The sequence below is a fragment of the Lissotriton helveticus genome, chromosome 12 (genome assembly GCF_964261635.1).
Source record: "Lissotriton helveticus chromosome 12, aLisHel1.1, whole genome shotgun sequence".
NCBI lineage: Eukaryota > Metazoa > Chordata > Amphibia > Caudata > Salamandridae > Lissotriton > Lissotriton helveticus.
Window position 1 is genome coordinate 646,438,640 of NC_136073.1, and position 27,584 is coordinate 646,466,223.

General features: G+C 43.5%; 1 protein-coding gene across 1 annotated transcript in view; it reads left to right on the plus strand.

Annotated features, from left to right (window-relative positions):
* The window catches only part of WDR59 (WD repeat domain 59), an 885,758-nt gene that overhangs the window by 173,323 nt on the left and 684,851 nt on the right, over positions 1-27,584 (plus strand). The window contains exon 7 of the mRNA XM_078670030.1: positions 1,816-1,904. Within this exon, the coding sequence (XP_078526156.1) occupies positions 1,816-1,904 (89 nt within the window). The remainder of the gene's footprint in view (positions 1-1,815; positions 1,905-27,584) is intronic.

Consider the following 27,584-nt stretch of genomic DNA (forward strand, 5'->3'; position numbering starts at 1 on the left):
TTATTAAGCAACCTGCTCCAAGGACAAGGAGATATTGTATTGAATTCCACACCTCTGCCATCCCTACACAGGGTACCCAGGGCATGTCAGTTTAAGTGTTTGCCCATGGCTGTAGCAGTAATTGTGCCATCCTTAGTGTGACACAGCACAACGTGGCTCCCATCCTGCCACTGCAGACTGGAAGAGCAGTTATAAAACTGCTAGTTATGTTTTGCTATTTAAACTGATGGCAAAGCCCAAACCCTCAGTTAGAGGTATATATGTCACTCCTAACGAAGGCATATTGATTCCTAAGGCAGGGTGCTGCATTTTATTGAGTAGGACTTATATTTTCAGATGTCCTAACAGTAGAAGCCCCAAGTTGTCATTTTACAGTGGAAGGGTAGGCAGCCCCATTCGCCAGTGCAGGGTTACACGCTGGCCCCTCACTCGTGGTATCTTCTGAATGGGACTACCGAAATTAGTACTTCAAAGTATGAAATGAATCGTGGCATTAAACCCAACTTGATGTCCAGGCTGGATTTAATGTCACTTTTATGAAAAGGCAACCTTTATAAAGTTTTAACTCTTATTTCATTATTTAAACATTGTCACATTTGTGAACAAGATTTATAAGAATCAGGGAATTTCTCACAACATGATTTTTATACGGATACTTTTTTTAATCCAGCATTTTCCCAATAAATAACTAACAAGTACGGCAACTTAAACACTACTGATAATATCTGTTTGTTCAACACTAGTGATACAACACCTTTAGTTTTTCTATAAATATGGGAGATCAACCCCATACGTCAGAATTAAACAAATAACCTTTCACAATATATTTGTTATGTCTTAACAGATCATAAATGTGTAACAAAAAGGTGTAAGAACGTCGACGTTTCGGTCTCTTGACAGTCTAGAAGATCCACAAGACCATCTTCAGGATAATGTAGTTGCATAACCAGTCTCCCTGTTGTAATCGGGAGACCACAAGCTGTATGATTCAATCTTAAACGAGATGTGACAAGCACCTGGCGCTGCTCTGTGCCCTCAACCTGACAAAGAAGTCCGGACTATGTCGGGTTGAGGGCACAGAGCAGCGCCAGGTGCTTGTCACAGCTCTTTTAAGGTTGAATCGTACGGCTTGTGGTCTCCCGATTACAACGGGAAGACTGGTTGTGCAACTACATTGTCCTGAAGAACCCTCCGGTGGGTTTTGCTGTCTAAAATGAATACAAATGTAACCTTTTTTTAAATAAATTGGTGTTGGATTGCTTTTATGTTGGGGGACTTTCTTATTTCGTTGTTTGGTGCGTCTTAATGCTTTCCACTAGTTCCTCTGTATAAGCCTTGCTGCTTGAAGCTAGAGGTTTTACAAACTAGCCTGACTGGATCCATGATTGTCTCATGTGTGTTACACGGTTAGGTCGCACAACCACACCATAAAATACACCACAATCCACTCACTTTCAAAACCCACAAAATTCTTCATTATAAAAAAGACAAGACACCTCATCAAATGGGCTTTTGGGCATAACCTTTGCGACTATTTGTCTCAGGAACATGCCACATTTCACTTGTATTATGGAGTCCTTTAATAACTGTTCATGTATAGAAAATATATAAATAAATAAAATTCTTAGGTTGGCAAATTAGGATGCTGCCCCTTTCACTGGTTTTCACGCTACACACTATACATTTGTGTTGTATAAAGCCTCACTTTAAGTACTATAATAGGCTACCTTGTTTGGTTAAAAGTTTCTTGCTCCCTTGAAACAGTTTCTGGTGCCATCACTGTTTACATCTGCTTTCTCCCCCTTGTGTGTCTAGCTGGTGCTTCCCAGGTGAAGTGGAACAAGAAGAATACTCACTGCCTTGCAACCAGTCACGATGGAGATGTGCGTATTTGGGATAAGAGGGTGAGTATGAGTCACTACTTGTGCCTCTCTCCTAGCACTAGGTGTATCACAGCTGTGCGGTTAATATACAACACTTTCCAGAATAAGGGGGTAGTATACCATTTCTTGAAAAGCGATTCTCTGTCAAGGTATTCATTAGCACTAAATATTTTTGGCTGTATGTGGATGATTTCTTTTGTTGTGTTTTTTAATAATAAAATATAATAGTGGTTTGTAAATTAAATAAAAAGTGAATGTCAAAACCTTTATCTCGTATCTCAAAATGTTAAAAGAAAATAACAAAAAAAACACTGGTCAAATCTCACACCAACTTATGAGTGAGGAAAACTCAACTTTGCTTTAACACATCTAAGGAGCTCCATAGCCTCTGAATATAGCAACTGTTAAAGACCATTTTGTTATGCTCTAGTGCAAAAGACCCTTGAGCGTATTCCTTTGTTCAATTTGTTTCCAAAAGCTTTTTGTGGCCAAAATTGAACGTTTCTTGATTCTTGCTGATATTTAGGAATGTTTCTTGAATCAAGGGCTTTCCTTTAAACCTCCTTTTATAGGTTGAGCCTACCAGCCAGCGGAAAAGGCATATTGTGGGCTTACCAGACACATACAGATAAGACAAGCAGCCTAGATAAGCTAAACGCAAACCCCAATCAAGACAAACTTCGCCTACAGAAATTTAACGATTATAAGTCAGCTATCTAAAAAGCAAAAAAAAGAAACTATTCAGACAGAATTCAAAATGCTAAATGTACGAGGGGCCAGGGTCATGACTGCCACCAAGATGGCTGTATTCTTGTGAAGCTATGGACCTGGTGGTTCCCTTCTTGCCAATAGCCACCACCGAAACACTTGCAGACCACCATGCACAACTTGCGGCAAGTGTTGTTACCTGGGCAGATGCGGGAAAGGTGCCCTGTTGAATGATAGAAGCCTGCTCTGCAAGGGGGGTATGCAGGGGTGAGCCCACACGGCTGACACAGCCTGGGCAGCCACAGACGAGCCTGAGGCCGGGATCACCCTATCTCGTCCACCGCTGGTGGGCCCCCCACCTCCTCCGTCATACAACACAGAGGCAGGAGCCCGACCCGCTCCCGAGATGCGATGCCAGACAGTCCCTGAGGCAGAGAATCTGGTGAATGGCTCCCTCCTGGAGGAACTGCGGATCGGGGATTATTGAGGCCTGTTCCAGATCTGTGCGCTGCCTGCCTCTGGCTGGGCCACACCCAAAATCGAGACCCCCTCACTACCTTAGCACGCGGATTCACAGGGATCCCCTTGTGGCTGAGTAATAACATCTGGCAACGCGGGGAGTGCTGTTTGCATACTAGACCCTGCCCTGCAGCTGCACCCGCCCCACGAAGTCTGTCCCTATCTGCGCAGGCTTAGGCGTATAATGCCCTGGCCATCGACGATGCAACCTATATAGCCAGACTACTGATTCATTGAGACCACACCATGGTCTGATCATACCCCAAGAGAGGAGGCATAACTTCGACGGCGCCGGCCTGGCTGTTAGCCAGGGCTCCAACTCGGACGCTGAGGGGACTTCGAGCACCGGTCCTGATGAGGCCCTCCCCATGTGACACCTCTACTGTAATAATGGAACTCAAAGCAGGCTTCGACACTATGGAGGCGCAGTCCGATACACTGGCGGGCTACATGGACAAGCTGGGTTAGCAGATGGACCGGCAAGGGGCCCGGATTAACGGAGCGGAGGAAAGTATTTCCAGTCTAGAGGAAACCACTATAACAATGCAGGAGCGCCTGGATAAAATGGAGCGCCTACTGAAACAAGTAGCTATCAGGAATGAGGACCTCGCGGCACGGTCGTGCAGGAATAGCATTTGCATTTCCGGCATTGCCGAGACTACCAACATTGGCTGGCCCGAGGTCTTCTTGGAGCAAGTCTTGACAACTCTCTTTGAACACTCCAGCTTCTCAACCAACTCTGCGGTTCCCTAAGGAGGGGCCCTTCCAAGGGCGCTATGCCATGATATCTCAAGACCTGTCTTCTAAACCTTTAGAGACCAAGATGCTGCTCTCTGTCTGGCACGTGAGAAGGGCCCCTTGCAATACCAGGTTTCAAACATTTCAATGTTCCCGGACTTCACTCCAACTGTACAGGAGGCCAGGCGAAAATACGACGTCATAAAAAACACTCTTCGAAAGCTGGGATTTCGCTATGCCTTGCTCTACCCGGCTCGCTTGAGGTTGGACCACAATGGACGTGTCAAGATTTTGGACACCCTTGCAGATGTAGAGGCCTTCTGTAAACAAATATGCGTGCAGGCTCTCCTACGCCTAGCCGACCTCAGTGAGCCGATTGGGGGGCATGATCGACCACAGTCAGCCTCCCACGACAAATCTACATGAATATATTTGTCCCGAAGTAGGGGGACTGCAGGGTCCTGCTGAGGCAGTGTCCATTCATACCGGACACTACCACTCATTCTTGCTTTCAGCCAATGTGTTTGTACCTTATAATGGCGACTACGCCACACAAGTATTCATAATTGTTCTATATGGGACCGCCGAGTTGTCGCCACGCCCTCATGGTGTTAATCAACTCTCCCAATTTGGGGTTCTTCTTCCTTTCCCCTAACTGTTTAATTGGGATTTACTGAATATTTCTTAATGTGTTGTGGGTGGGGTTGTTTTTCGTTGTTGTTGGAATGTTAATAGACATTGCATGTCATGCTATCACACACCGATCTCACATTGCCAAATGTTAACTTAGGTCTTAGTCCCACACTTTTTCTGCATGCAATAATCCGTGAAATGGAAAACCGTCCTGTCCGATCTCAAAAGGCACTCCATCAAGCTTGCCTTCCTCCAGGAAACAAATCTTCCTCTGCGCACTGAGCACGGCTTCGCTAGGAAATGAGGTACACATCGCTATTTCTAGTGCTATAGCTCATACTCTTGTGGCACTTGTATTTTAATCCATAGAACTGTGCCATTTCTTTGCCACCCCTGCTGTGTGGACGGGGGGTTGGTATCTGCTTCTGCGTGGCACACTTGTGGACAAATTATCCTGTTAGTAAACATATACGCCCAAACATAGACAACCCCAACTTTTTCTGAGATCTGTACTCCCACTTGGATAGTTTCAAGGCATATCACCTAATAGTAGGTTGTGATCTTAACATGGCACACTGCCTGCAAACTGATTCCACAAGCACACAACTGTCTGATAAACCCAGCGCTACGGAAATATTTGGTCACATCACTGATACATATGCATTACACGATGCGTGGCGGACTCACCATCCCTCCACTCCCGCCTTTACATTCTGTTCGGCACCACACTTTGTTTGGTCGAGGCTGGATCACTGGTTCCTATCGGCCACTGCTCACTTGTGGATGTCTGAGATTGCTGTCCTCTTGTGGACACTTTCGAAACCTGTCAATTTTTAAATTTGGATTTCGTATGGCTGGAGCCTTGAACGCATACGCGTCCGTATTTTACAGGATTATTTGGAAAATCATCAAAATATTATCAAGTGGCAATTAAATAGTACATGTTACTAATGATTTCAAATGGAAACGACACAGTGCCCTGTTGTTTGCATGCTTATATGCTGTTGTCAACACAGTTATATTATTAATATTCACTTTTATGAGCTTAAAATGAACGACTTGCTCAAGTGACACAAGATCTATTATGTCTCTATCGGAGGTAGAAAATATACATTATGTTTTGTAGTGTTTAATTGGCAATGAGGCACTGGGGCAGGCTGGTAACTATATAGGAGAGGTAGACCAATAATATGGCGGCCGCCATTCACGTTATATTCGCATATTTGCGAGAAAATTGTTAAATGTTTAGCAATATTAACGCAGCATTTATAGAGCTCTGGTAAAAAAAATTAAATTGACAACACTTGTCATTAGTAGCAAAAGACCCGATCTTTATACAGCGATTTACGGTCCGAAACACACATGGTCTATCAGCGTGATAGGCGGAGGACGTCTTCAAAGTATGGCTTACTTGGAAAGTCGGTCCGTAGAAGTCCTCGGGTAAATCCGGTTCGGCAAAGGTCCACGCCATGACTAGGATACGACTTGCCGCCATAGTTTATAGTAATCTGAGGGTGTATGACCCGGAAGTGAATCCTATACGCTTCCGGGTTAACACGGAGGCCGCGACTGGGTTAATACAAAAATAATCATTAAAATATTTACACATTTTTCGGCACAAGAGATACCATCATTATTTAGAAACTCCATTTAGGGAAGGCACTGTTATTGGCACAATCCCAGGTTGAAGAAGAAAAATTCACTTGGAAGTACAACGCGCCGAGAAGGGACTAAGACGACGTTCAATATAGAACGGCGGCCATGTTGGAGAGGGTTAATCTCAGAGCAATTTGTTAGCGATTGTATACTAATCGTCTTGTCTCCAGATGTACGGGAGAAAAGGATAATGTAGTATATAGTTTATATTATTTTATGTACATGTAGTAGTAACGAGTGAAGTGAGCATGAGTGGAATTTGGATTTTTTTTTACATATATGCATGCACCCAGAGCCCGACAGCAAGGTGACTGAAAATTGACGGGAGGGAGGAAGGGAGGGAGTCGAAGGAGAGTTACATTCCAGAGAAAGATATAGATAAAATAACCATAATAGTCTGCATACTCTGAAAGAGCAGGGTCGCGTCTTGGGCAACGTAGGGATTAAGTTGTCATGGGCGAATCATAAAGTTTCAAGGTCAGAGAAAAATCACTAAAATAGGTGAGGAGCCAGATGTTATCTTTTTACGTGTCACGTATATCAGAGACGTATACTTCGAGTCCGATCGAGAATATCTTATAGGATTTCAGAACGCAGAGTTGTTGCCAGGAGTACTCTCAGTTATAAACATACAGAGTACAGAGGTCACATCATCCTGAAAGGCAGTGGTTGATACAGTACATACATTGTTATAATGGAGATGGCACATATACATTCAGTTATAAGATGTTCATTCATACATTCATTGCACAAAGAGAAGTGCTAGAGGTACATATATTGATCAGGCAGTAACCTGAAACAGTATATGCATGAGGTACATATATAAGTCAGACTGTACCCTAAATCAGTATCTACATGTTGATGTTTATCAGAATCCAATGATACATGCTCGGTCCAGTCTTAGAAGTTGAATCATATGTACTTTGCGTCAAAGATATGAATGTTGTTCATAAAATTGATTTAAAGCAAGTGGTGCCATTTAGGTTCTTTATTAACCACTTGGATGCTAAGGCCCTGATACCACTTCAATGTAATTTCCATTGAAATCAATGGAAACTCCATGACGAGTTACCCTTGTCATTAGCATCCAAGGGGTTAAGCCCTTTTTCTACAGTCTCCCAACTTTTGATGAGGGCACTTTCCTCCTTTTGAAGCTGTAGTTCTAAGTTCCCACCTCGTTTCCGATGTTTCAGTTATTTAGGCCGACAAAGGAGAAGGACTGTTGATGCAATGGTGTCTAAGAAAGTGATCTACCAAAGGTTGTCTTATATCAGATTTGTGGATATTCCGATAATGTTCTTGAATGCGCAGTTTCAATGGGCGGGTAGTACTTCCAATGTAGTTATGTCCGCAAGGACACGAGATTAGATAAATCACATTGGTGCTCTCACAGTTGAGAAACTCATTTATTTTGTGGATATGACCGTTGACTGTGACCTCTTTCGTTCTTGATTTTCCCAACTTGCAAATCGAACAGTTTGAGCAAGTAAAGAAGCCTTTAGTTTGTTGCAAGAAGGTAGTTTGGCGTTTGTTTGATTTCCAGAAAGGATGGACAGAAAATATCTCTCCAGGTCTTATTTCTCCAAAAACTTAACTGTGGTTTTTCACTTAGAGCAGTTGATACAGTGGGATTGTCTTTCAAGAGATGCCAATGTTTGTTAAGCGTTTTCCGGATATGATGATGTCCATTGTTATATTGTGTGTTAAAACGGATCACTGTTTTGCGATCCCTGACCTTGTTGTTATGTAATAGTAGATGTCTGTCAGTGTCAGCAAATTGTTTCTGAGCGGTATTTAGGACATGCTCTTTATATCCACGTTGTTTGAGTCGTTGTGTTATTTTGTCAGATTGGATCTTGTACTCATCATTGGAACTACAGTTCGTGCGGGCACGTTGGTATTCGCCTGCTGGAATGTTTGTTATGGTGTGGCAAGGATGGCTGCTGGTTGCGTGTAGTATGGAATTAGCAGAGGTAGGCTTCCTATGGATTCTGGTGTTCAGTTTGTTATTCTCAATGTAAATTGACAAATCTAAATATTCGATTTCAGTTTTCAAGATGGTATATGTGATGTCAATTCCCCATTGGTTAGGTGTCAGAGAGTTAATGAAAGATTTCAGGTGTTTTTCTGATCCATGTCACATTAGCAGGATATCGTCTATATACCTGCCCCACATAATTATGTTGTTCGTGACATCCTCAGATCTTTCACCCCATAGCCTATGTCGTTCTACCTCTCCCATCAGGAGGCAGGCATACGGGGCGCAAATTTTGCCCCCATGGCGGTACCTTGGAGTTGTAGGAAGAAGTTACCATTTAAAAGAAAATAGTTATTCAGTAGGCAAAATTCAAGCATGTCCAAGATCATTTTGTTTTGTGCAGTTAGGTGAACAGATCTAGTTTGTAAGAATTTCCTTGTTGCTGCTATTCCATTGGAGTGTTTGATTGAAGTGTAGAGACTGGTGATATCAATTACAGTTAGAATAAAATCATCCTGCCAGACTATGTTTTCCAGTTTCTGCAGTACATCTTTTGTATCCCTTATGAAGGATGGAAGGTCCCTCATAAATGATTGTAGTTCTGCATCAATAAAGGCCCCCACATTTGAGCAAATAGAATCAATTCCTGCGTTTATCGGTCTTCCTTTGGGTATCCTACCTGGTTTGTGCACTTTGGGTAAAAGATACAGAGTTGGGATAGTCGGATTGTTGATATATAACAGTTATTTTACTTCTATGGTTAAGAAGTCTTTTTCATACCATTCATTTAAGAGAAAAGTAATTTATCCTGGATGTTTTTTGTATGATTGTGGTCTAATTTCTGGTAGCAGGTGGTATCTTCTAGTTGTCGGTGGGCTTCCGTTAGATAGTCCAATGTGTTGAGTATAACAACATTTCCACCTTTGTCCGCTTCTTTTATTATTAAGTTGGAATTTTGTTTTAGTTCTATCAAAGCCTTTCTTTCCTTGGACATGATGTTTTTCGGTACATATTTCTGTTTTGACTGATATTTCTGGAATTCCTTGTCCCGATCTTTGTTTACATTTCTGAAAAATAAATCAATTGAATTGCCAGATGGTAGTGCAGCGATAAATTTAGATTTCTTCTTAAGCGGGTTGGGGTTGGAATGGAAGATGTCTATTCCCAATTCTTCTGCAGTGCTAGTCAATGATTCCAAGTTGTCCCGTGCCACATCCGTTGACAATTGAATCAGCAAATTGATGTTTTCAAGGTCCTGAGCAGTGAGCTCACTCGTCTGTTGACTGCCATTTGTTGTGGCAGATAGTGTTGGGTTATCCGAGAAGAAGTGCAAATTTAATTTCCTTGTAAATTTGAATAGGTCAACCTTGGTTTGTACTAGGTCCCATTGTCCAGTTCGACAGAAAGACAGTCCTTTCTTAAGAATATTGGTGTGTACATCTGTTAAAGTAGTTGAGAACAAGTTGATCACCATGTTTTTAGTTATGTTTTCACAGTATGTAGTTCTTGCTCTTGTTTGTACTCCCGCTCCACTTGGTTTTTGTGCCACAGAGGTCGGTGACCTGGTCCGATTGTCTTGGGCATTGCCCAATCGATGTTGTTGCACTTCCTCCCGAAAATGTACCTTCAGGCGAATGTTACTAGTGGTCGCTTGCTCTTCTACAGAATCCACTTCTGAGGAGGTAGGGGTATCATTGGGGATGTTGGTATTAGTTGCTGGTGTAGTGGTATTTATATTGTCATACTGTTGTGAAAAGGTATAAACTATACCCAGTTGGTAATCAGTTAGGTCACCTCTGAACTTTCGGTTTTTCCTTTTAATTATGTCCTCTTCATATTCATCCAGGATTTTGTTCAGGATATCATAGTTTTTAGTTGTAATTTCACCCCAGTTAGTTCTTCAATTCGTTTGGAAATGGTATCAACTTCCAGTTTTTTTTTTTTCCAATTCCTCTTTTGCTATGTCTATTAGTTGTTGTAGCATGTTATTAGAAGCTGTACGTAAATTTTCCTCCCAGAGTTGTAGTTTATCTGGGGCCGTGGTCTCTATCGGGGGGAAAATTATAATCCGTAATCCTTTTGGGATGAGATTATGCTACAAATACTTTTTGAGGGATGCTCCTTCCCACCATTTTGATGTTTCCTTTTTTGCAGCTTTTTCCAAAGCTTGAAAAGTACTTTTTGCTGATAGTATGTTTGTTGTACTTGGTGTTTTCAGAATGGCTGCACCCGTGGGGTCAAAGGCTTCTTCTAATCTGTTGTTTCTCCGTTCTCGCTGATTGTCATAGGTAGCCATCCTAGTGCTAAATTTGGTATTGATCCTTACAAATTGATTTATTGCGTGTCGCTTATTTGTGTTGATTGAATCGAATTCTATTCCATCATTTAGTCAGGCTTTATCCGGTAATCCAGACTCCTAGGATCCTTAATGTATGAGTTCAGGCAAAGACAACAGTTCTAGGGATCCTAGGTCTAGATATTGATTCCTAATGTGTTAGAGAGTGAAGGAACTGTGCTCGAAGCTCTGGACCGTAGTAGCTTCACAAGGTCAAGTAGGGTTATGTATTAGTGAGCTGATGTTCCTTCTTCTTGAACAAGTACTTACCAATGAGGATGAATCCTTTTTATCCAATATTTCGTTGGTAGAGGGCTAATACTCCATTTCCAATAATTTGCCACGCATTTGATCCGTTATATTCTTTGTTTGTTTCATCAGTTTTTGTATTGAGGAAAATAGCCAGCTTTTATTGACAGTGAGGAAAACAGCCGACACGTGTTTCGCCCTTTGTGGCAGATCATGCCAAGGCTTTCTCAAGGCTGCAACAAAATAAGAGTTCAATCAATGCTTTGTCAACAGCAAGAGAAGTGACCCCAAGAGAGTGAGCAGCACTGATTTCATTTGCTGCGCACTCCCTCTGATTAGTTTAAGATAATCCTCCTGCAAATCATTCTCAATACTTGCCTTCTAAAATATTCTCTAAACAACAGAATACCATCATGAGCCACTTCAAGATGTCATCAGCTGTGGCATACTTTAGTCTTAGACTATGCGCTTTTGATTCTTTATATTTTTGGGCTTAAAGATTCGCCACTACACAAAACGCGGAAACACAGTGGTCTTTGGTAGCACGATATTTCTGTTTTCCTTCTTACTTGTTTCACAAACCCTTTTCAAATCTTCTTGGAAAAATGTAAATCCCTTGAAGTTACTCCGGCTTCTGCCTCCTTCCCTCTTTGCACTTGATCACCAGCATGTTGGTTTGCTCTGCTCACTCTCTTGGGGTCACTTCTCTTGCTGTTGACAAAGCATTGATTGACCTCTTATTTTGTTGCAGCCTTGAGAAAGCCCTGGCATGATCTGCCACAAAGGGCGAAACACGTGTTGGCTGTTTTCCTCACTGTCAATCAAAGCAGGCTGTTTTCCTCAATAAAAAACTGGTGAAACAAACAAAGAGTGTAACGGATTAAATAAGTGGCAAATTATTGGAAATGGAGTATTAGCCCTCTACCAGCGAAATATTGGATTAAAAGGATTCATCCTCGTTGGTTAAATACCTTTTCAAGAAGAAGGAACATCAACTCACTAATATATAACCCTACTTGACCTTGTGAAGCTACTACGGTCCAGAGCTTCGAGCACAGTTCCTCCACCCTCTAACACATTAGTAATCAATATCTAGACCTAGGATCCCTGGACCTGTTGTCTTTGTTTGAACGGAAATGTGTTGTGTTTACTGCAGAGCACACTCACAGAGATACAGAGGTATTCTGGAGTTTGAAAATGACTTTTAAGATTCTGTGCATAGATGTAGTATTCCAGGCAGGTTTGAGGTACATCCCCCATACCAACGTGATCTAGGTAAATCATGTGTTGAGAATGGTGCATTTGCAATCCTAAATTTCTCAGTCAGAATTGTACCTCTACCATGCACTAAGCTGGCTCATGTAGAATAAGGTTATCCTATAACAGTCTGACAAGGACACAAATGTTTACCCACAGCTTAAATGTACTGACACGGTTAGAAGAAAATGGGGCATAGAGTAAGGCTGTTTATCTCTTTGACCCGTTAAAGAAAACGTAAATCTCATTTCACTCGAAATTATTTTTCATATTATTCCCCTATAAGCAATGCGCTGAGGAACTAGATTCGGTTTGCTCTCCGGGAAGTTGTATGTCCTAATTTAGCAAAATTATCCTCTGATAGAAATACTGTGTCCTAATCTTCAAATATAGCTAGGCAATATTATTTGTGTCTAATGATATTATGCTTACAATATTTATTACACTATTTGGGTACCATATCTCCCAGAAGTACATCAATGTTTTAGGACAAAAACAGTAAATGAATAACTATAATGATATTTTAAGCTAGTGACTCAACCACATCAGCTGTTAAGTAGGTGAATCGTAGTAAGTTGCCATGGAACAGGTTTTCTTTTCAATTAGGTATTCTATATTCTTCAATCTCAATTATCAAATTACAGTTATCTTAAAATGTATAAATATCATCGAAAGAATTCTATATTCCATGGAAAAAGCATTGTTTCATCTTTTCTTTCAAATCAGCCCTTCATGCATAGCATTTCTTCAATTTGCTTTAATTTGATATATTTAATATTGTGCAACCAGTTCATCAAATTAGGCAGATCTCGGTAAGCCCCTACAGTTTAGTTGCAGAATGAGGCATAATCATGATGGGAAACACAACATTCCTTTCACTTTTAACATCCTCATATATCTCATATATACACTGCCGAAGAGTATTAGTTTCTTCTCCTTTAAATAATTGTTTTTGGTCAGAGACAACTCCTGCCTCAAGTTGGTATGCACCAGATCACATATTCCATGTCATCATTTTCTAGACCTATAATATCTACCTGAATATGTCTACTTTATCCTCTTAATATCTGGTCGGCTTCGTGTTACTTACAGAGCATAATACATTGCACGCAGTATAATTGTATAATTTGCAACCCATTTGAATCATAGGTATCACATCACACAGTTGTTTCTGATCTCTTGAGACATGATCTTTTACAATATCGTTTTTTCAATGACTTTTAGATTTCTCATTTGCATTTTGCTGGGTTGCTCCTTTGACTAGAAATGATGAGAAAGCTTAACCTTAAGGAATGATTGCCGCAGCAAAAGCTGGCATTGTAGTATGCTGCTGAATTTGTGCAGTAATTGTATGTATGTATCTATGTACACAGAGCAAACCTAGCTGAAAGGCAGTGAATCATAGTACAAAGCACAAGCAAAAGATAAAGGTGATGCGCGGTTGAAGAGGGAGCTGGGTTTTGAGAGTGGAGTTGAACTGTAAATAATGGTGATGCACATTGCAGGAGACCATTGAGCCTTCTTATATTCACTCTGGTTCTTGTATTCCCAGGCCTCCTAATATCTTCTAATTGCTGTCTCCCTTCTGTTATCTCTTGTTGGAGAAGTATCCAGAACCTTTTATGGTGCAATGTTGCATTAAAGGTGTGGCGTAGCCGGCCCAGGGGACTGGCTATTGCAAATCCAGGGTTTCTCCTGTCATGAGATTGCTGTCTTTATTCTGTTATTCCACTTTGTGGTAGACTCTCATGGCTCTAATGGTGCTGTGTTTCATGGGGTATTGGTCTTAGGTGGCACAGAGGACTCTGGTTCTTGCAGTCCCAGGTCTTCTCCTGTCTTCAGATGGCTGTCTTCTTTCTGTTATCTTGACTTTATCATAGTATCAGTGTTGAAACTGGAGGTCCCTGTTGCTTATCGCTGCCACCAAATGCTGGAGGAGTGCTTCCCCGACCCCTCGCTTCAACGTTAGGCTAAGTAAGGACACCGTCTGAGATTGCTCTGCTCACCCCCTTATTAGCTTGGCACACGTAGCCAGGCTTATCTCCAAGGCATGAGTGTTCAGTATGTGCAACTACGCTCACAGTAACCCCATGATGTCATCACAAATAGACTCCACACGAGTATTGGTAAAATGATTATAATCTTTATATAAGTAATTATACGATACGACCACGCGATGCAAAATCAACATATAAGAATGGGTAGTATTCTTTCCGGTGGGTTGGTAGGTTCTAATCCCAACCACCGCTTTTAACCAACAGTGAAGCTCACTTCTAACCGTTTTCCAAAAGGTTAGGCAATTCGTATTGCTAGAATCACACACGTTGCAAAAGGAATCAATACTGCAATGTGTAACGATATTCTCTTATACTGTGCAACAGAGAAACCATGCCATACGTAGTGCCACAGTCATGTACTTTGCAATCGAAGGAATAATGCAATGCGTATCACCACCAGCATGCCCTGTACCAGGAAGAAACCAAGCAATGCGCCACACTACAATCCTATACGATGCAATGAAGAAATAATACACTGTGCCACGTTATATTCAGATACTGTGCACTGAAGAAATAATGCAATGCGCCACGTTACAATCGGGTAATGTGCATGGGAGAAATAACGCAGTGCGTAACGCATCAGGCATAACGTTAGTCAGGCACAAATGAGGTTAGGCATCATACGACAGTTCGATAGTTCGTTAGCAGCAATAATGCAAAGTGTAATACAACAGTTTTTCGTGCTCCGTTAACAGTGCCCCGTTATGGATCAAATGATGACACAAAAAGTACTGCTTCCCACTCCGGCCCCAGTACTGCCCCGTCTTGGGTCAGCACAGGCCGGGATCCGAGCTGAAGCAACGGCTCGCGCAGCTGACTGAAGCGGGAGGTTGAGAGAGTGTCCCTTTGGGCCCGCACCCCACCCCATGTGTTGATCCATGTTACCTGGGGGGAGCGCGATCCCACTCTCCTCCCTGATGTCAGCAACTTGGGCCTTGATCCAGAACTCCGTCATGGGCTGCGGCGGACTCGGGCCGACGGCTCAGTTCTTCCGTGGCTGTCGATCCGGGCCACTGCTGATTGACTCCGAGGGCCCCAATGACTTGGTCCTCACTCCGGCTGTCTCAGTCCACACCAAGACCCGCCCTCAGCACTGTGGAGACTTTACTTCAATTCAGTGCACACCCTAACCAGGCACTCTTCACTAGCACCTCAGGTTGCACTTCGACACGCACACCGCGCGTCCGAGACTCGCCTCTTCTCTGGTGCTCACGATGATCCGGCGCTCTTCACCAACGCTCTGCTTGCACCTCAACGCACACCCTGCGCGTTCGAGCATCTCCTCTTCTTCCGGTGCACATGATGTCCTGGCGCTCTTCACCAGACTCTATAGGCTCTCACTGCATAGACTGTTATGCGGCTTCCCCTATGGCATCCTTCCCTCCTTGAGCTATGACCTGGGTCAGGGAGTGATCACCTCAACACCAGACCAATGAGCATCTGACATTGATTACCCCCATGCTCTCATTTATCTCCCAGGTACCTGACCTACTTGTGCAGGTCCCGTAGGAGCAGACTGCGGGGCACCTTAGGAATCCTCTTAGGGTAAGCTCTTGCATTCCCTTTTGTTTCTCCTTATGCCTTGTAGCTTTAGCGTCTCTATTCTTTTAATACAATCCTCTGATCTCCACAATGTAGTCATACATATGACTATCATTCAGAAGACTGTGTTGTTTTTATTGTCACGAGTGTGCCTTTGAGCGTAGATTGTATTTAACCTGTTATGTAGCAAACACAGTGGTGAACCTTCTTCTGTGTTATGTATTTTCCTTTTAGATAGCTTCGAATTGGCAGGACCTGTTGGCCTGCTCTATCACGACCTCAAGGAACAAGGTTGTAAATACATATATATTTTTTTCTTTTTTCACTGTGTAGTACTGTACATCTAGGTCCTGAAGAATTGCCAATTTGGCAAGAAACATGTTGACCTGACCAGAGGGTCATAGGTATTTTGCTCTGTACCTCCTCAGCACATAGCTCCCCTCCCACTATTTTAATCAAGGGCGCCAGCCACGCCAATAAAGTTTATTGTGGACTGACCCACCTTTTTTAATTCACCACTTTTCCCACGACTACACTCCCACCTGCCCTCTCACTCGCATGCACCATATGGCTGGAACAAAAGATCTCCGATAAAGAGCCCCTTTATGGGTGCCCGTCAGACATTGCAGCGCCAGTCTGACGAGGAGCAGAACCCATATGATGAAGCATGACACCTAGCTTGCTAGGTGTGTGAGGGTTTTAGTTCCAAAAAGGGAATTCCCCCCTTTTTCTTTTCTTTTCTACGCTCTCACCACACACACTTATCCTCTTTACTCACTTTGGGGAACTTTGTACCCTTCTTGTGCTACTGCTCTTCACCAACGCCCTGGCTACGACACGCACTCTTGCGCGTCCTAGTCTCACCTCTTCTCCCGGTGCACAGGATGTCCAGGTGCTCTTCCCTAACACCCTGGCTGCTCCACGACACGCACTCTTACATGTCAGAGACTCACTAATTCTTTTGGTGCCTACGAGGCCCCGGCGCTCTTCAGCAACACCCGTGCTGCACCACGACACGCACCCAGCGCGTCCGAGACTCACTTCCTCTATTGGTGCACACGATGTTCAGGCGCTTCTCTCCAATGCCCTGGCTGTACCACGACACGCACACTGCGCGTCCGAGTCTCGCTTCTTCCTTTGGTGCACACGAGGCCCAGGCGCTCTTCACCAACACCCAGGCTGCACCACGACAAGCACCCTTGTGCGCCTCGCCTCGCAGTGCCTGGCCTGTACCAAGACACGCGTCTGAGACTTAGCTTACCCATGATCACAAGGCACAACTTCGGAGGGTCTCAAACGGCAAAAAGCACGCACACACCGCGTTGCTTGGGACTTCTCCGGAAACTTTTATGATCCTGTATTTCCAAACAGCGAGCCAGCTCACCTCGGGCCCTTGGGGTTACAAGACACAGTACAAAGCACAATCTTCTTCAAGCAGGAGGACGCAGCGCCTCCAAGCACAGTCCCAACAGCCTCTTCCTTAGCTAGAACAGCAAACAGCAGACCAGCTCCAGATCACGAAGCAAGGATTGGTCTATCCACAGTAGTCTCTTCAGTTGTTCCTTCTTTATCAGAGGTTCCTCTTGACCACAGAATGGGTCCAAACCTTTTCAGTCTCAATCCATCTCTGTTTCATTCCAACGTTCAGGGGTTTCAGCTCTCATAGTTATACCCCTTAATGTCTTTGAAGTTTGTAAGTGCTCAGGGGCCCTGACCCCTCCCTAAATCAGTTCTGGGTGTCTCCCGCACAGTGTCACCTCTCTCCCTTTGATACTGGGAGTCTGGATCCTTAATCACTCAGCAGGAGGTGGGTCAATTGGTTTATAGCACCAGCCCAGGCCCTTTCACATCCTGGGCTGGTGCTTCCCCTACTCTCCATATGCAGGGAAGACTTGTGCCATCTCAACCCCTCCCTGGGTCAAGACCTTTCCCAGCTCCTCTCACCTTTCAGTTCCAGACAGACAATCCACATTTCAGAGACCCACAGAAATGCTCAGAGCACAAAACTCAACCACTTTCTAAAAGAGTGGTTTATGAACACAGTGACAAAACCACCTTCACAGAAAGGTATGTTATAACACTGTAAGTTCATACATACTAAACGTCACCTCTCCATTATAAACTGACAGGAAACTAGGCTAACAAACACAACACCCAGCCTTCCCCATTCTGTCCTATGGGCAGAATGGCCTTTCAGCAGTGAAAAACAAATGGAGAGTTTTTCACTGTCAGAACATAACGCACACGTCAGTTTATGTTCTGCCTTTTACCTACACTGCACCCAGCCCAGGGGTTACCTGGTACCTACCACAGGGGTGCCCCATGTGTATGTAAAAGGGAAAGTCAGGCCTGACAAGTGGTTGCACTTGTCAGGAATGCATGCTAACGTAGCATTCTGAACCCAGACCCTACACTGAGGGGACTTTAACCAAAAAGGCCAAGTTCTACAATCAGCAATGGCAAAAAAGGGGGTTTCCCCTTTCATCAAATGCTTCTAATAACATAGATAACAGTGCTTGGATAAAAAAGGTATTTGCCACAACCAGTACTGTCATGAAGGTGTCATGTTTGCCAACTCCCTTGGAGAGGGATTGCTAGACCTTTTGGGGAATCAAAAAAGAACTCAACAAATATAGGACGGCTTCTAATTAATCAGTGAAGGTCTGTTAGTTTCAATGCAGGCAAAAAGTGAAACAGCAAACATCCTGCACCTTGCCATTCCGTGGCCATATTACTTAAGGTGCCCCGGGGGCACAACGGGTGTTTGCGCTCTCTTTGAGTGGCCCGGAGCACTTTTGTATTATATAAGGGGGTGCAGACACCTGTTCGTCCCCTTCTAGAATACTGATAGCGCTGGCGCCCTTAATGCGCCAGCGCTACCTTCAGAGGGTGTTTCCACATTTGCATACAGGATGTGCAAATGAGAGGATTCCTTTGATTCTGCGCCTGCGCCACATTACAGACGCAGACGCAGAGTCAAAGAAGCCCTCAGGAGGTGCACTGACAGTGCGCCATTTAAAAGGTGGCCCACTGTCAGTGCGCCTCCTGACAGCAGCTCTCTGCAGGGGGTGAAGAGGGTCCCATGGACCCCCCAGACATCTCCTTGCAGGTAGGTGCAGTCACTGACTGCACCCGCCCTCAGGGGGATCCCTAAACCCCTTTGAAAGTGCAGGCGGTGCCGCCTGCATAGTGAAAACATGGAGTAGGTGCTCCGTGTTTTCACATTAATGCGCTGCCCCCAGGGCAGCAAATTCACCATAATGGGGTACAAACAACCCCAATACGTAATACGGCGGCAGATGTATTACTATTGGATATTATGTACCACTCATTCTGCCTAAAGGGTACAAATTGGAGATCAGTTGCACATGAAAAAACAATGTTCAGCTTAATACCACTACATGCAGATTCCTCATTTGTTGAACAATCCCATGTGCTAGACTGGATACAGAAATGTCAACACTCTACAATGTTGTTGGGGGTGCTGTCTTCATATTGGTGCTGGAAGTGATGCCCAGTGGTGACCAAAGCCATCTAGCTCTAGAGTGGTTTTGTGTAACTTTATTTATTTATTTATTTTTTGACATTTATAAAGCGCAACATATACCCGAAGGTGTCTTGGCGCTGATTAATTTGCCAGCTCGGTGTTATTAAGCTTAGTTGCTCTGACCTCGTGCCCCATACCATGAAACTTATTTATTGAACAACCAGGTTTTCATTTTTTTGCGAAATTGGAGCAATGTGGGACATGATCTGATGTCCTGAGGCAGAGTGTTCCAGAGTTTGGAAGCTGCTGCCACAAAACGTCGATCTCCCCACATGACTGTCCTGGTGCGAGGCACCGATAGTTGGTTGCTGTTGGCTGAACGCAGCTGACGTGTTGGTTGGTAAGGACGCAGATGGTCTATTAAGAACTGCGGACCCTGTTTGTTTAGTGCTTTATAAACTATGCACTGCGATTTAAATCTGGCTCTGTTCTGAATCGTCAGCCAGTGTAGTTTTATTATTGCGTCTGAGAGAGGTGCAAACTTAGGGATTCCAAGGAGCAGGCGAGCCGCCGCATTTTGTATGGTCTGCAATTTTTTTATAACTCTGACTTGGGAGTTAATGAAGAGCCCATTACAATAGTCCAATGATGTCAGGACTAATGAGCTCACCAATGTTTTAATGGCAGTTGTTGGGAGGTAAGGGCTTATTTTCCGAATCATGCGTAGTTTGTGGTGGGCTGTGGAAGCCACTTTAATGGCATGATCCATGAAGTTTAAACGATCATCAAAGATTACTCCCAGGTTTCTTACTTTGGTCACCGGTTTAGGAGGGGCACCGAACGTTTGGGGCCACCAAGAGGAGGGCCAATCCGGTGAAAGTTGTCCAAAGATCATTACCTCGGTTTTTTCTGAGTTGAGTTTTAGGCAGTTTACGGCCATCCACTCACCTATCTCTGTCAGTCCTCTCTGAAATCGTTTGGCGACCTCTTCTTCGTCACCTCTTATGGCCATAACCAATTGAGGGTCATCCGCGTAGGAAGTTAGGCTCATCCCATGTGCCTTGATGACATTGGCCAGGTCCGACACATAGATATTAAACAGTGTCGGACTTAGGGATGAGCCTTGAGGTACCCCACACGGCTGTGACAACTTGACGGATTGGTAGGGGCCAAGAGTGACGGCCTGCGTTCTCTCAGTGAGAAACTCTCAAAGGTCTAAAACGATCTTTATAAAAAATAAAAAAATCTTTATAGAGGTTTCATAGGATACAAGGTGTAGTTATAACAGGCGATTGGTATACAGTTCAACAGCGTAATGTCATCTTCAATATTATCAGATCAACAAATCCCACGCAAACCCTCCTCCCCCCACTGCTCTTGTGTCAGGTCTCACAAAAAGTATGAAGCGATACCCTTGTTCGGGTGGGATGTGAACTAGTTTCAGGGATGACTTGACCTACATTTGGTCTCACACTCTCCCCCATGCTGTGGTAACAATGAGGCCTCCGGGGGCATCACTCTACTGGCACCCCTGAGGGGACTCCGTTAAGGGGTTCTTTTAAATCAGACAGCATGGCTGCCCATGCTTCAAGGTCTTTGTCCAATTGTACTTCTTTATGTACATGTTTCATGCGTATCTCTTCTACAGTCACCCACTCAGAACATCTTTAAGCTAGTTCAAGTGCCTCTGGGAATCCATTTAAGCCATTTTATAGCTAAGCAGCATTTCACCAACAGTAGACAGTAAAATTCATTTTCTGCAACTTTTTTTTTAATAAGTATGAGAGGGATCAGCCCTAGCAAGACCTGCTTTATCATAAGCAGTATGTGCCACTCAGCGGCTTTAATATCTTTCAGCACCGTTTTCCAGTGGACTAAAACTAAGTTGTAGTGCTAAGATATCTCCCATGAAGCTTTCAGACTTCAAGCCTTGTAGGGACTGCGAGAGAGAGATGCACATCACTGACTCGCTCTCTCCCTGTGGTGCTAGAAGTCAGACAAAATCCTATGAATTCAAAGGCAATTAAGGATCCGAAGTCAAAACTGTTCATGGTACGGGCTCACATGGAAGAAAGGCTGACCTCGCTCCTTGGCTCGCTGGAGGTCACCTTCCTTACACTCCTTGGGCAAAAGAAAGAAGCACAGAAAACATAAAAACACTTGAAATTCAAGTACACTACATGCCCCCCACCCCATCTCCTCAGGATTCTCCTCCTCTGAGGTGTAGTTACATTGTGGGGCCGCCATCGGGTGTGGCAAGGTCCCTTCCAGCACTACCCCTGGAGCTGGCACTCAAGCCACCCGGTCAACCTCCAGCACCATTATCCACTCAACCCAGACTTTCCAACCCCAGGATCTGATTCAGCAGCGCCCCTCAACACAATTTTCAGAACTTTTTCAAGGACGGTGGCCCCCTTTGGTGTGCCTTCATAGTCCATCGGACCATATGGCATGCCTTTGTTAATGCCCATTGCCCTGGATTCGGTGCTGTTCGGAGTTGCAACCTCCAACCATCTTCTGTCAGACCCCTCTCATGCCCTTGCCAAAAAGGGAGCTATTGAGGGACTCGTAGCCCATTCCACCATGGCCAAGTCATTGTCTTTAGCCCTTCCATAAGGTGTTACCATTGCAGAGCTCTATAAGGCTACAACTTGGGTGTGTCTGTACACATTTGCCACACACCTTTGTTTGTACTCTCAAGTGCCTAAGGGGGGACTCTTTCAAATTGTTGCCACAAGATTTCCCTGATTCATCCATCAGCCTTTGTCCTGGGAATGTATTTCTCTGGAATAGATTCAACAGGTGAATAATCTGCAGGCAGAAGTATCCATCAGAATAAAAAGTTACTTGACTTTGGTAACGGTCTTTCTGGTGGAAACTCTGTCTACCTGCAGGTTTCTCAATGAACCCATCAACCTACCCTTCTGATGGATAGAAGTGCGGGAACATTGTTAATAGGGTTGCAATTAGAGTTGCCACCGCAACTACATCTGATCTATGTCGTTGAATCTGGTTGTCTTAAAGGCTTGGGGAAAAAATTGTATGGAAACTGACGTTGTTGCTCTGGGGTGGGCAGTATATGTCTTGGAGTCCGTTATAGTGCCAGTACGAAGCTAGAGCCCCTACCGGCATCATAGAGCTTTGTACCTGAGAGTATTAAAAAATGATGAATCTGCAGGTACATGGAGTATGCGCCAGAAAGATTGTTACCTATGGTTAATAACTTTTTCAGTTTTACTTTTGATGGAACAAAAGTCTTCATGCCCTGTATTGATCCAGAAATGCATTTTATGTAAACAAAGGTGATAGTGAAAAATTACATCAGGCAATGGAAAGAAAATAATGTTTTCAAAACCATAATTCATTCAGCAGCAGCAGTCTATCTTCTTTTACTGCTTATAGTAGCATTTTCTGCAAGAAGATATACATGATACTGGTGCACAAAGGAACTGTCATGTGGCAGCTAGGAAATCCCTCGATGGCAACTCGGTCTCTTCCTAATACGTTCGACCCTGTTGGTGCATGTTGCAGGGGACAAAGTGTGTTCCCTAGACTCATTTTCAACAACGAAACATCTGTTCTCTTACCCGAAAATATTAATTTCCATAATATTTAAAATGATGATAAGCATTGTTTAGGTGTATGTAATATGTTAAGTGACAAGCATATAAGGAGCCATCCATATGGAACGAATTTGCAAAGAGAACGCCTATGTTTTCTACAGGCTGGTTTTCCTGGGATAATAACCTTGTGATACTAGGACAAGAGAACGTCTCACAATTCATGATTGTGTATATTTATTGCAGAATCTACACCCCAGCCTCTCAAGGTCAATGTAGTGGCAATTTAATTATTTCTCATATCTATAAAATCAGTGGTGACTGGCTAACCAAAGTAATCACTCATTAAATAGATCTGCAAGCCTATTGAAAAGCCAACTAGAGGTGTGAAAGGTTGACGACTTCAGCTGGACCCCGTTTCTAGCTCTTTTCTCCATGCCAATAGCATATATGCTGTTTACTGAACATCACATACAGAACAGCAAGTAGGACAGTTGCATGGGATCTAAATAGCTTGCAAAAATGCATTGTATTGATATTAGCTTTGCTTCAACAGCCTATCGGTCTCTTCCACATGAGAGAGCAGCTCTTAGCTCCAGCTGTAGAATAAATAGTGTTTTGGTCACATAAGTCATCCTAGAGCTCACTTTCATAATTTAGCATATTTCTTATTGTTACTATCTAAATTGCTTTTAGGGCAGATGATCAGCAGAATCATGAAGTTCTGTCTCCTCTGTTAAGCAAAAAAGGGATAACAGTCCTCTTGATAATAAGTGAAACTCTTCCGGCTCTTCCCCCAAGATATGTCAATTGAGGTAGTATATCCCTTAATTATTGAAAGAGGGCAAGCAGTTACCCCAGAGAGATTTGGAAATAACAAAAAAAATCTTAACGAATTAAACATTAGATTGTGGATTCTCAGTAGTACAGGTCTATCAAAAATAATCATTTTAGGCCGAATCAAACCACACAAAGTGGTGAGCACCACAAGTCACAGTATTCTCTCCAGTGGTGGTGTGCATGCCTCTTAATCTGTCAAGCAGCAATGTAATAAAGTGCTGAGATTCCAGACTGCATTTTTTAATCCGTGTTTGCCGAATGATGTATTGTCTTGTATGATGGCGAGCCAACTCTGGTAAAAAAAAAATATATATATATATATTTTCGCTCGAGTTCCTTCACTTGTTCGTGAAAAGACCAGACCGCACTCTCAGGTTGAAGCAAATGTGGGTTTATTTACCGCAAAACAAAAACAGGACGCGTTTCGGCGTAAAGCCTTCTTCGAGCTGTTACCGCATAATTGGTATATTCAACTTATAAATAAAGTTACACGAAAGAAACATGTTTCATCAAATTACGTCATTTCCTCTGAATTCATCAACATAAACAATGTACTCAATCTCATTCAGTATAGCGGCGGCCATCTTAACATTTCATTGCTATTAGTTAGAAGGGCACTGAATACAAACATAATTCTTTAAAAATGCATGGACAATGAAAGGCAATTAAGCCCTGGATGGGCAAACACTCAATTTTGATTGTCACATGGTCACATTCTCAACAATTAGATTAGAAGTACGTATGACTGTATACAAATTCTCATTCATGAAGAATTAAAATAAAATGAAATGAGAACAAAAATAAAAATAAAGCTAAAATAAAAAGGTTATGTACATATATACAATATTAAACAATTAATTTCCTCAAAGTTAATAGGACATATCTACAATTGTGTCATTGCATGTTGTGTGTGCCCAGTACTACTACATTATCTGTTTTATGATCTATTATAGTAGCTCAGAGCAACGATTCAGCCATGAATAGGCAGATCCTATAATTCAGATGTACTTCTGGGTGAATATGTGACCAAAAATCTACGCTAATAATGAGAATTAATCAGTGTCTAAAGTTAGTGGAAAGAAAAAATGTGTAGGATCTACAGGCAATTACCCTCAATGAATAGCTAGCTCTTCCTCAGTATTTAAACCTGATGGTGCTTTGGTTTGAAGATCTATAATAAATCTCGATTAGAGTCTTCATAGCTGGATTTCTCTGTCCCCTACATGATCTTTAATGGGGACTTGATCAAGGCAGAAGAAACGGAGGAGGTTACGATCGCTGCGATGTTTTTTGGCAAAATGCCTAGTGACGGGGTAGTTTGGGTCATTATGCTCTATGGCTCTAGCATGTTCAAGGATTCTTCGTTTAACGGGATGTATAGTGCTACCGATAAAATGAAGGTTGCAAGGGCATACCAAACAATACACACAATATGGTGTAGGGCATGTGAGAAATTTATTGATTTTCTTATGTGCTGATCTGTCAGGTATTTTGTAAGTTGTAATTTCGGAGCTTGTTCTACACGCTTTATACTGATTACATGGAAAAAATCCTGTTAAATTTCCCAGTCTCGGTGTTCTTGGAAATGAGTCAAAATGACTGTGCACTAGGAGGTCTCTTAATGATCGGCTTCTTTTATATGTTACACTGGGGTAATCTGGTATGTCCGCTCCAATTATACCACCTGCCTTCAGGATGTGCCAATTACGAGATAGTGTACGTTGGACTTTTTCGAATCACTTGAGAACGTTGGGATGAAACGGGGCCTGTTATCACTGCTACTCTGTTTACTTTTAGCTTTCAATAGACAGGATCTGGGTATTTTTTTAGGTCTCGCCTGTCGATGCGCATGCGCATCGAGCAAGCGAGAGTATTGGGACTTATCCACTCTTTATCCACACTGCAAGGAATCGTGGCGATTCCTTGCAGTGCCCGTGACTTTTAAGCTCAATGCGCATGCGCATCGAGCAAGCGAGAGTATTGGGACTTATCCACTCTTTATCCACACTGCAAGGAATCGTGGCGATTCCTTGCAGTGCCCGTGACTTTTAAGCTCAATGCGCATGCGCATTGAGCTTAAAAGCGCGTGCACGTCCGTCTTTGTTTACCCGCTCCGCCCCCTCCCCGCCGTCTCGCATTTCCCCAGCCGCATCAAAGGCTTTCACGGCCGGCCGGCCATGCTTTCAGTTTCACGACCGGCCGGCCGTGTCAATTACATTACAAAGCCCGCTCTCCCTGCTCCGCCCCCTGCTCATTCCCCCCTCCCTTCTCGCCCAGCCCTTTGATGCTCTGCTGTAGTTGCTGCCTCTAAACCTGTTGTCCCATCTTTCACCCTCTCGCTTCCCCCTTTCCTCTCCATTGACGATCTCCCTCATGTGTGAGTGCTACCTGAGCTTGTTTGTCTAGTGAGCATGGTTCCTTTGCTGAAATTGAAGGAGCGCCCTAGTTTGAACATAACACTTCAAAGTACTTGCGTTTCACCATTTTTTACGTGTTTGAAGCAAAGTCTGGGCGGCACTGCTAAATTCATAGGAGTAAATCTCACAAAGTCTGGGCTGTAGTTGCTGCCTCTAAACCTGTCGTCCCATCTTTCACCCTCTCGCTTCCCCCTTTCCTCTCCATTGACGATCTCCCTCATGTGTGAGTGCTACCTGAGCTTGTTTGTCTAGTGAGCATGGTTCCTTTGCTGAAATTGAAGGAGCGCCCTAGTTTGAACATAACACTTCAAAGTACTTGCGTTTCACCATTTTTTACGTGTTTGAAGCAAAGTCTGGGCGGCACTGCTAAATTCATAGGAGTAAATCTCACAAAGTCTGCCTGCGTGACTCAAACCCAATAGAAGAGGTGAAGTAACAATACCTGGCTTTTAGAAAAATCAATCCACTAATCAGCAAATGTGGCCGTCATTCCCAAATGCAGCCGCACGATCCATCATCGGAAACCGCGCCGCCTGCATCTCATAAGGACATTAGATGTGACAAATACACTAAAGGCCCCACTCAAATCACAGCCTCCTGCCAGCGCAATCTCCCGCACAATAATCTGTTTAAATTGGACAAAAACCTACTAGGTAAGAAGTGTTCAACTTTCCACTCTTTAGTAAAGCCACAGGAGGCGAGACGATTTAGACCCGTCAATCACGCTGTCCCAACAAGTGCAAGGCAGGAGCCGAGCGGAGAAATCATTGCAAAGAGGTATTCTGTGACAGCCTGCCACCAGGCTCCCCATTCTTACAAATTCGCCTAGAATTCAGAACACAATAAATATGCTTTTTCATAAAGCAGAGTGGCCCCGATGACACAGATTAATGCCTTTATTGAATGACTTGATACACACTTGCTATTAAGTTACTTTGAATCCGGTATCGGCTGATAAACTGCAGCAGTGCCTGCCAATTACAGAACACCTACAGTCTGCAATTCATTTCTGCGGTCTTTTTTTTGGGACGTTCACGTGGCTGGAAGTTGGCTGCCTTTCGCGGTCACTTTCCCTAATGCTTCAAAGCGCGGCCCTGTGCTGGAGAACGGATGACGTCCTTGTGACCTTGGTAGAGGTCACATGGAGGTAGCCGCCTAGGTTTTATACTTTTTTAATCTCAGTGCATTATCACAGAAAATGCGTATGGCAATACAAGATAAATGCATCCTCAAATCACGTTATGACGTGTAAAGTCGCCAATACAGATTGTCAGGACCAAATACATTTTTACAATTGCTTTAATGTGATTCTCCTCCCAGGACTATGAACCCTCAACCCCTCACTCACCCTCACTCACCCTCACTCACCCTCACTCCCTCACTCACCCTCACTCACCCTCACTCACCCTCACTCACCCTCACCCTCACTCACCCTCACCCTCACACAGTGCAATAGTTCTCAGACCATTTCAGTTAGAGCTTTTAGAAATGTTTATGGCTTTTTTTATTTGTAATACTTTAGCATTGGCTACAGGAAACAAAAATGCTAAACATTTACAAAAAAAACCCATAAACAATTCTAAAAGCACTAACTCTAATGGTGCGAGACCTATTGCATTTCCAATGCTTGTTGACCTTGTCAAGATTTTGTTGCAGAATCTCATCTGAATAACCCTTTACTTTAAATCTTTGTATTGACTCCTGGGCCGCCGCTTCGAAGTCATT